This window comes from Akebia trifoliata, chromosome 3, assembly GCF_017979445.1.
Source record: "Akebia trifoliata isolate Shusen 1 chromosome 3, ASM1797944v1, whole genome shotgun sequence".
Classification (NCBI taxonomy): Eukaryota; Viridiplantae; Streptophyta; class Magnoliopsida; order Ranunculales; family Lardizabalaceae; genus Akebia; species Akebia trifoliata.
Genome location: NC_141377.1, coordinates 59,318,423 through 59,329,560, shown reverse-complemented (window position 1 = coordinate 59,329,560; position 11,138 = coordinate 59,318,423). Strand labels below are relative to the sequence as shown.

Below are 11,138 nucleotides of genomic sequence, written 5' to 3'. Positions count from 1 at the left end.
CCGGTTTGTAGAGGTAGTTCATGGTGGATATTTAAGTCATTTATGTTAATCTCGTGGAAGAAGACTCAGGTCAAGGGAGCATATCATCAACTTAGAGACAAAGGGGCATATCTAAAATCCACCAAAATAAGAGAATTCATTAGGTTTGCTATTTTGACAAACCCAGCCAACCAAGTAGGAACCGACGAACCAAACTTCGAACTAGTTCAATTTGTACTAGATCGCTACTATCTTAGCAACCTTGGCAACATGGTTAAGGACAATTGTGAAAGTAGAGAAAATTCACTATCATATCCAAGAAGGATCAATGATTTCATGATCAAGACCCAGCAAATCCAATGATAAAAAACACTAATTCTCATAATTTCATATTAGAATTCAAGATACTAGAATAATCTATTCATTATAAACATACATATGAAATTCACTTGCTGATGTGGCATGTGCACAGAATCTTAGATTTTTTTATTGGCGATACACAAGGAAAAAAGATGAGGGCTAATTCTGTAACTCAACCTGACAGGGTAACTGAAAAAACTCGCTGACATGGCTGGTGCAAGAATAATAAAAAAATTTCCCTCATATCACATGGTTTATGGGGATGTGGAGTTGTGTATCCCGAGAGAAAAATCTACCGTTCTTGAAAAGTACATGTCAGTTGAGTTTTCGAGTCACCCTGTTAGGTTGAGTTACAAAATCATTACACAAAAAAGATCTATGATTCCATACACACATCCACATCAGCGAGTGAATTTTAAGTGGCTTTTCTCGAGTTAGGTTATCATTAGTCATTATAAAATGATAAACAAAGGAATAGCACAGTTGAAATTTCATTAACAGAATGAGCTCTAAAAGAATGACACGCTTATGTATAAGACAACGAATCCTTACGAGGATTACAAGACACTATAGCGGATAACCCTTGAATGCAATCAAGAGCTCTACTTTTGATTCATTCATGGCAGAAATACAGACCAAAAAGCAATTAATAGCTCCAGCTACTGATTATCTTTGAACCAGAAATACAGCATTACAATTTAACTGCTGAATGCAATTCACAGGTTGCCCCCAATACAAAAATACATAAGAGAAGAGGAGAAACTTCCAAAAATGTGATCAACTCTCCAAAACAGGTATGTCAAAGTGAAGATCTCGTTGCAAAAAGGTAGCGAAATTGCTGATATTTATTTGAAAAGTGACAATCTAATTGGTTATAAAAATGACAATCTCACAAGTTTACTACTTTTTAGCGAGATTGTCACTTTTCAAATAAATATTAGCTAACTTTTTAAAATTTGGTACCTTTTCAGAAAAAATATATATATAGATTTTAGTTACCTTTTCAAATTATATAGTTTCAGGGAAAAAGAAGGCAATTACGGCCATTGAATTCCCAACTTGACATTTGGGTGATGATTCTAAATCTTTCGGTTCGGTACTCATTTGCGAAAGTAAAATTTCATTGCTCTCAAATAAACGTATAGCAACAATGACCAATGACAATACTATTGAGAAGTAATTTGGATGAAGATAGTAAGAGAAATATGAAAAAACATACCTTACATTGTCTTAGATGGCTGGAGAGATGGACCCCTACCCGGTACCCACCTATCCATGACTGATAATCTCCTCTTTTCGATGTCAAAAGTTCATTTCCAGCCTGGATGCCGAACAATAACAAATGGTAACACTCAACTTTGTTTCTTCACTTAAAGAAGGAACCTTTGCTCCATCATCTCAAAATACATGATACATTGATTACAAGATTGGACAGATCTCAATTCACAAAATTGCAGTGAGAGAGGAAAGACGGAAGAAATCTCTCCCGGATCATCATTTACTATTACATCATCTTAAAGAATTAAAAGCACTTAAAAATTGATCCATAAGTTTAAAACTACAAAGAAATAACACAGAGAACATTCAAATGAAATCCTTATAGAAAATAATTAGGATTGCAATGCAACTTCAGTGCTGTTGTTCAGAAGCTTCGCCTGTCCAATAACTCTTAACAGCAACAAGAATTTTCTCTGGGTTAAAGGGTCCACTCTCATGGTCCATAATCTGACTCTTCCATCTCATTCTCTCTGTTATACTCTGTATCTTAACAAGCACTTCCACTGTGTCCCTAAATATCACTGTTCCTTCTGGTCTCAGTATCCTATCCATCTCCAGGAGAATGTATGTAATATCACACCTACCTTGTGGGGAAAACAAATAAGAACATCAGATATCGGAGCATAATCAAATTCGCGAAGCATTAATTTTAAATGCTGCTCTCTTTTAACTATAATTTACCTGTCTTGATAAATACTGAATATGCCGCTAGCATGGATAAGATCATAGGTTCTTGGGTACGTTGAGAAAGCCTCACACCAATCCTGATATGTGCCAATGAATCCTCGCTCATAGATCACACCAAGCGTATTTTGATCTGAATTGGCAGGGATCACATTCATGACCCACACAGGATATTTCAACAAAGCAGCGGCAAATCCCCCCAAGTAAGCGTTCATGTCCATTATGTTCCGATATCGTCCTCGTGGGAGGGGGCTGATAATCCTTTTGTAGTGCGTAACCCTGTCCTTCCACAGGTCATTATCTTCTTGGAATTTCTCAGCAGTGACGCCCGGGATTGATCCGCTACTTATTCTAGGAGGAATTGCGAATGCACGCTCCGGCCACTTCTCCAACGCCCCTCCTGCAACTTCGTCCAAGCTGCTTACCTCTGGTAGTGGGGTTATGCAAGTTTCCATTTCTTTGTACCTTTTCGGAACACACACACGCAAACATATACACAAAGGATTAATGTCTACTTTGTGTGTAAAAACAACTTATTTAAGCTTTAAATTTATTGATGGAATACCAGGCAGCATCTGAATCGTCGGCTTTGCAGATATGTGGTGCGTGATAAAGCTTCCGGCTCTTTACACACTCAATGTGGTTGATGGGCTTTTGCCAAACTGCAAGATCATCCTTTTCAATCACTTTCTTCCAGCAAAGGTGCCTGGCAACATCTTCAATTGCATCTTGCTCTTGTTTCAGATCTTCTTGGGTTCTTTCCCAACCTCTCCAGTACTTCTTCCAATGGATCGGCGGGCCAGAAAGAATCCAATAACCACCAGGCCTTAGAACTCTGTCTACTTCGATCAGATACATTCCATCTGTTTCAGAATAATAACATTCAAACCAATTCAAAATGTAGCCCACTTGATTAAGGTCAAAAGCCGGCTTTAATTTGAATAAATGAATAAAATGCACATACCATATTTCTGCCAAGGAATCAAACAACGTGAACAATGGGCCATGTCAAAAGCTCTTGCTGGGTAGGGAATCCGTTGTGATGCCATAATACCAATCATAGCTGGAACACCCCGCTCCAATGCAAATTGAACTTGTGCTTCGTGTGTATCTCTTGGTGCAAATGACATTGTTAGGATGTCTCTCTTTAACAAAAATGCACCCCAACTTGCAACCTCCAACAACCCAATCAAAAAACAAGAGAGAGATCTCAGCACTGCCAAACATACTATGACCAAAATTAAACCAAATTTGAGAAGGTATTAAAAAAAATGTGATAGATGTGTTGAATCTGTGGTAATCGACCATTAGGGATATAATTTACACTTATACCCAAACAAGGGAACTCAAGGTTTTGGGTAACCTACATATAATTGTAACCCGTTTCAGAGTTACATGAATGAAATGGAATAAATAAACATAAGGGTTCCAGAGGTCTGAGAGAAGTATAAGAAGAAATCCAAGGCAGTAAAAAAGATAGGGAATTGCTCTCATCTCATTAGTGGGTGTAGCCATGTCCACACTCGGAACCATGTAAATTCTACTATGGTCATTTTCTTTTACCGTTATTAATAACATGGTTTGAAATGGGGATTGTCGTTAATAAAATTATTTTCTACAGCTCCTAATTTCTTATTAGGTTGAAACACAAAAAGATAAGATAGGAGAAACAATACAGAAAATGTGTTCTTACTCCGCAGCCAGTATCAATTGCAGTCCTGATTGTTCCACTAGTTAGAGAGATGAGATTGTTTATATCATCTATATAAGCATCGGCTCCACGAGGAAACATGGTACCCCCTCCTGGAAACCTGAATCGATCTCCCTCAACTTGAATCCAATTCTGAATGGCCTTCTCGATGCTAAGCTCTTTATGAGGGATGTTATCATACCAGGCATAGTCTCTACTCTGAGGCCATTTGAAAGGGTTCTTGTACTTTGGTGGAGGAGGTATAAGGCAAAGGAGGAGCTCATCCTTGGTGGGACAATGCCGCTCTCTGTATTTCAACATCTTCCTATCGAATTTCCTCGACCTTGCCGGATGCTGACAAGGAGTATACTCAAAGTAGGACATATCACATGGGAGGAATTTCTGGGACCCACCAGTCTCATTGATCCCCACAATATGATGAGCTTCAAAGTCGAGGGACGACAAAGGTGATGGGAGAACGGTAGAATGGGTTTTCTCTGCTGCTGGAGAGGCGACTTGGCATCCAACTTTAGTGTAAACCTCTGAGCCATTGTTGGGAGTGGAGCTTGTGTTCTGCCAAGCTCCCAAAATATAGAATAGAATACAGAGTCCACTAACACCTAAGATCCATGTGAGACGCTTTCTCTTTGCTTCCAGCTGATGATGCTTAGGAGATCCACTATTCTCTTTGGCCATTAAACCTGAAAGATACTTCCTTAAGAGATATGTATATAAAACTTAACAAAATAAAAAATGTGTAGGCTTTGATTATAAAGTTGAATAAAGAAGTTTGAAAAGAGTGTTAGATTCAAGAAAACAGAGTAAACTAAAAGGTATGCAAAGAATTAATTGAATGTACACACATTGTGGCACAAGTCGCTGATAAAGACAAGAAAAATTAAAAACATATGGAAGAGGAAGAAGAAGAGAAATATTCCAACAGTATGTTTTTATCAAACACATATGGAAGCATCAAGCATATGATATGAGTTTGGAAAAAAAAAAAAAAAAAAAAGGAAAATAATCTTCAGAACTCCATAAGTAGTGTAGATCAAAGAAACCAAAAATCAGAAAATCAAAACCACCATCAAGTCCCTCCTTTACAGCCAGTAACTAAAGAACCCACTGTACCCATCTTCCAATAAGCACTTAAAAAGCCCATTAAAAAAAATACCCCAAAAAAAGATTAAAAAACCAAAAAACACCTCAAGAAAGTAACGAACTAATAAATAAAATCATAAATTTAATAGAAGTAAGAAAATCATACCTGAAGTTGAATCCAAACTCTCTGTCTCACTTAAAAATAATATTATGAAGCAAGTCCTCAGCTTCCTAATATCATTTAGAACCCATTAACCTTCCAAGAAAAGGAATGAAGAGATGTAGACAAAGTAGTAATTGTTCTTCATCATATGATTCTTGGGTTGCTGATTGTTTCGGACTTAAAAAAACATGGCCGTAAGAATTTACAGAGGGCGATAGATGAGTTTTTACAGGAGACGGACTAGCCTTGAATAGCTCACTGCTTTATGAATTAGTTTTTTTTTTTTTTTCCTTAATTAATTAGCAGAGATTCCATTGCTACACCAACTTTTACTATTGGTTGCACACCAATTCATTTGGTAGCATCAACGAGTTAGCACATTGTAAGCCATCGTTCCTAACTCTTAACACCATTAGATGTTCATCGATAATCGCATTAGAGGAACCCGGTTATCTTAGGGCAATTGCATTCTTCTTATTATTATTAGACAGCTTTATTATAGAGCTGCTATTGGCATCCCAACTTTTACTCATTACACCTCAATTAAGGAAAATAAAGAAAACAGGGAATTTTCCCTAAATGTGCGCAATTTTTGTCTAAACTCTCGTTTTGGTACATTGTTCATTTTAATTCCTAAAACAGGCATTTCAAATATAAATAGTGACGAATGCAGGAGTTCGGAGGTTATAAAAATGATGAATGCATGTTTTGAGAATTAAAATGAACAATATTTCAAATTGGGAGTTTTGTTGTCTTCGAAGCACAAAATGGAGATTCACCCAAGAAAATAAATGAAAAGTTGAGACTAAGTAAAAGTTGGGGCGTCAATAGAAACTCTCTCATTTTTGTTGTTAAATTTCTCTTTTTAGGTTTAAGATCCTTACTGAGGGCAATTATAATTGTAAACAAGTATAAAAATTGTCTAATGGAGTATTTAATGTTTTGTAGTGCTGAGATTATAATTTGAACCAAATCTTTGTAATCTCAACTATATTTTTTGAAATAATTTTGTAAAGATTTGAGTTAGTTGTTTTGCTCAAATGGATTACCACCTCAGCAATCCAACACCACAATCGTTTAAGTTGCTTTAAAAAATTCAAATGCAAGATATATATTGAAAAATAATTTTTTTAAACTTAGACAAGGTTTTGAATATGGACGATTAGAGAACTTCTAAAAAAAAAAAATCAAACTTAAAATTGAAATTCAACAGTGAAAAAATTATATTTTGAGATTTATTTTTTTAATATTCATAAAATTTTATCCTCTACAACTTGAAACATTGGATCATGTTTTTGGATGTCACAAGTTGAGCCTAAAGACCATTAGTAAGGGTGAAATCCTTATTAACTTAGTAACGCTCAGACTCTTGTAATCTTTGAAGAGTGTTTTAATCTTTTGATTGGGAGGAGGTGGTAGATAATTTAAGAAATTGAGATGTAATAAATAAAAATTGTGGTGCCAATAGCAGCTCTCTCATTTGTTCCATAACATATAATTTTATTTTTTATTTTTTATTTTTTATTTATTTTTGGGTATATATCACGGTTTTTGCGAGGCCAATCACGATAAATATCCAACGCTAAGAGGGACGTTGTCATGGGGCGGAAAGCGACACCAACACTTTTATTGATTTTTGCTAAAGACGAAAACCTTTGCTTTTGTGGATAGATATATAGATAGGGGGGGGCGTTCAATGGCCAACTTTTAGCAAATTTTTTGGCAAAACATTTTTCAAAACATGAGTTAGAAGTTTTGGAATGGGCTGATTTTTGGTGAGGATGATCTCTATGGTGAAGAGATCATCATCACCAAAAATCAGCCCATTCCAAAACTTCTAACCCCATCAAAAACAATTTACAAAAAATGGACGGTCCACGATTTTTCAACTGGTAAACATGGGTTAGAAGTTTTGGAATGGGCTGATTTTTGGTGAGGATGATCTACTCACCGCAGAGATCATCCTCACCAAAATCAGCCCATTCCAAAACCTCTAACTCATGTTTTGAAAAATGTTTTGCCAAAAAGTTTGCCCTTGAACGCTACCCTATATATAGATAGGTGATAAATATTCTTTCCCGTTGTTGGAAGAGAGTAGGGAAGGTGGTAGTGGTGAAATATAATTACTTGACGTGAAAGTCGATAAGAACGATAGATGCTTTTTCCCTCGTATCTCGAAGAAAAGCATCTATGGTTTACATACACTTTCAAGTTGGGGTGTGTGATGTGTGGTCCAATCATGTGGTTACTTTAGTATTATTGTAGAATTAATTTTCTCTTTCACGTCCGGAAAGTTAAATGTCTGTCAGCTGGGGCTGGAACATCAACCCTTACAATTGGATCTCCTCGAGATGTAACTATTGAAAGTTATGGTGGGCCCAAGTGTTTATACTCTATTAAGAGTTGGCAGTAGGTGCTGTTTTAATGGGTTTGCTCAAGTTGGGGAATATAAATGCTCCTTTTCCTAATTCCTATGGATTCGGAATCCAACATGAAAATGTTCGTGTTTCTATTGCGCATTTGGGAATGGGAAAGAATATTTGGAGTGTAGACTTAGCTGCACCCTCCGAAATTATAACGTTTTAGTCAAAATACCCACCTACTAAACAAAAAAATCCTTCTTCTTCTTCATCCTCTCTCTCTCTCTCTCTCTCTCATTCGTTTTTCTTCTTCTTTTATCTTTCATCTCTTCATTCTTCTTTCTACTTTTTCTTTTTCTACTTATTTATCATCTTAAATTAATAGAAAATAGTAGGAATTGATTTAGATTATGGTTAAAATTATAAGTGATAACAAAAACTTGTTGATAGTGTATTAATCTACAAACAAACAAAAAATCAATTTTTTCTTATGTCAGATCTTGACTGGCCAACATGTGTTAAGTCGTGTTGATAAGATACATTTGACATGGCTTAAGCCACGTTAGACAAGTCGTGTTAACACGGAGGTTTTTTGTACTACATAAAATGACAAAAATGAAAATCGATAAATACATGAAAATATACGAGTTTTATCTACAACTTTTGAATTATCATATTTATTACAATTGTGGTCATCTTAAATCAAGTTCTTGAGAATCATTCATATGTGTACAAATAAATGAAATAAATCAATGAGAAACCTAAAAATAGAATGAGATTTTAATAGTAACCAACTTTTATTATTGTAATCCATCAAAATAATAGTTTTTAGAAACTTTTGAACCCTAAAATCAATAGAAAATAGAAGAACTAAAAGGATTTATTTTCATCTTCTCCAATGGCACAAGCAAAAGTTTAGAGGTTTTTAATTTCAAATTGTTAGTTATAGTGGTGGGTCCAACTATTAATACAAATGGGTCTTATTCATCATTTTCTTTTCTTTTTTAAGTAGGTGTAGATGTCTCAAAAAATGGGAGCAAATATTCTCACCCTTTAGGACTTTGAAACTCCTTTTTTATTTTTATTAAGAACTTGAAAGTGACACGTGCAAATGCACATGCATTGAAAGGGCTTATTTATAATTTAAAAGAAAAATTACTTAAATGACCTTGGTGGAGGGATTTTTTTCTAAATAGTCTATAAATTTTGAGGGGTAACTTGATAGTCAATTTTGTAAATTTTTTATTTCTAAATGTTCCCTCAACTTTGTCACTTTATAATATTTTTGAAATACGCTAACTACCTTTTTTTCTCATTTTCAACGATGATTGCAATCATTTCGATAAAATTTTATTGTGAATAACAAATGGAAATGAAAATATTTCTTATTTTGAACATTTAGATGTATTTTTTTCAACGATTTATAACAAAAATGAGAACAAAGTTAAGATTCCAAAATTTTTATACAGTATCGACCTTACCACTTTTTATTGTTGAGCACACCACTTTTTTTTTTCTTTTTATTGTTGAGTTCAAGATTTTTATTGTCGAACTTGACCTTTTTGTTGTTGAATTCGAAAATAAAAAAGTTGAACTTGACAATAAAGAGTGGTAAGCTTGACGCTAGTAAAATCCACCTAATTTCATTTTTTGACTGAAATACATTTGGGCAACTTTAACCCTTCAGTTGTAAGAAATATGGGGACTGAGGTTTAAGGACTAATTAGAAAGATTTGTTTTTACTAAATGCACTATTAAGAGAAGCCCTATTAAAGACTAATTAGAAAGACAATCCCCAAAATGACTCTGATTATATTAAGCTTAGAGATCTTAATTTTGATCTCTCAAGTCTCATCATAATAATAATAAAGGAATGGATAATGAGAAAATCAATTATTTTTAAAAGAAATTTTACAACTTGGACAATTGGTCCCATGCATTCCTTTGGATGCTGAATTTCCTAACAAAAAAATAAAAAATAAATTGTGCCGAAACGAATGGCTATTTCCAGTCATTTCTATTCTATATATCTTGAAATAAAATGGGTAACTCTTCAAAATCATAATAATTGATTTCATTTCTAGTTGGGTATTTAGTAATCAGATACATGTGGAACTTATTAATGGATTCTAGATTTGAATCAGAACCAATTATAGCACCTGCGTTAGTAGAGTAAGGGGATCTATTAGCAACTAGAAATATTTGTTTTTATTGGGTAAATAAAATGAAAAAACAAAAATTGAAGAAAATAAGTATTTTGTTTTTTTTTTTAATTTTACGTGGTATCCAGACTCATAGGCCCTTGTTAAGAAAATAGGTATAATTGAAAAATAAATACAAGACAATGCAATCACACAAAGAAACACAAAGATTTTATATGATTCTCTCAAGATTGAAGGCGTGACTTGATTTACAATACTTCCATGTTAATTAGTACTATCAAGCTCTACAAATCACAACAAGACCCTTGAGAAACTTGATTTCAAGACCTCTCCCTTTTTGAAGGGAGACCCTAGTCATTACGCCCAACACTCTTCTTGGTTAAACATGCCAAGTTCATTTAATATTATTTTTATTTTTATTTTTCTCTAAGCACCAAATTAGAAACTGTAATTTCAATTCCAGAACTCTCTCTTATAATATGTTTTTGTTCTTATTATGACTAACTTGGTAAAAATTTGAAACCAGAGAACTTGTAATTAACCTTTGGAGATAGATCATCAATAATGAGATGAACCTTATCAAAGTTGATCTTCTAAGCTTATAACCATTTTGTGAAGGGAGGGGTTTTTTTTATCCTATTTCAATAAGGAAAATCTCTATTCCATGGCAACTAGTTTCGGGTTCAAGTCCCGAGTAATCCATTTATAGATGAAAATATATATAAAATAAAAATATCTAATAATCTATATTCTATTTTAAAAAATCCGTATTACAAAATTTGTATTCCATTTTGTAACTCACTTTATTCATGCAATAGGTGGTTTTGATGATGTGATCCATCTGCTCTCTCTCTCTCTCTCTCGAATTAGAAGACACCTTTTTCTATGTAACAGATACATAATTGTATTTTTTATTTATTTTAGACTCTCTTTAATATTTTTTTTCAAAAGATGTGGTGTATCTCCATAATCACCAACACTTATAAGAGGTGTATGTCTAAATTTTCAATATATAATTTATTACTTGAAATATTCAATAACATAAAGATAATTTTGTAATTTTTGGAGGGAAATCTTGTTTGTTTTTTTTCCAGCCCTCACCAGGCATTGAATTCTTTCCCTCTATTGCGAGGTTGGATAGAATAAAATTGAGAAATTCTCTAAGGTTATCCTTATAATTTGGACAACTTGAAGAGTGTTCCTCTTCTCTCTATTTGTTCTTAGAGGAATTCGTAAGCATCCTCTCGAATTTTCTCAAAGAGTGAGTTCGCGAGAATTGATTCACTCTTTGAAAGAAAAAGATCAAAGATGATGGAATGAATTGAGGAACCAAGTATGTTTCGCTATTTCGGGTGGTTCCC

The 11,138-nt window shown here is 34.1% G+C and overlaps 1 protein-coding gene across 1 annotated transcript; it reads right to left on the bottom strand.

The window, feature by feature from the left end:
• Nucleotides 1-1,479: 1,479 nt before the first annotated feature.
• LOC147408457 (S-adenosyl-L-methionine-dependent methyltransferases superfamily protein) lies at nt 1,480-5,521 on the bottom strand. The gene is made up of 6 exons (XM_086437480.1): nt 5,259-5,521; nt 3,995-4,692; nt 3,266-3,476; nt 2,867-3,164; nt 2,299-2,766; nt 1,480-2,197 (listed from the first exon to the last, which is right to left on the bottom strand). The coding sequence occupies exons 2-6, from the start codon at nt 4,685-4,687 to the stop codon at nt 1,969-1,971; spliced, it is 1,899 nt and encodes a 632-aa protein (XP_086293606.1). The 5' UTR covers nt 4,688-4,692; nt 5,259-5,521; the 3' UTR covers nt 1,480-1,968.
• Between the last annotated feature and the right edge of the window lie 5,617 nt (nt 5,522-11,138).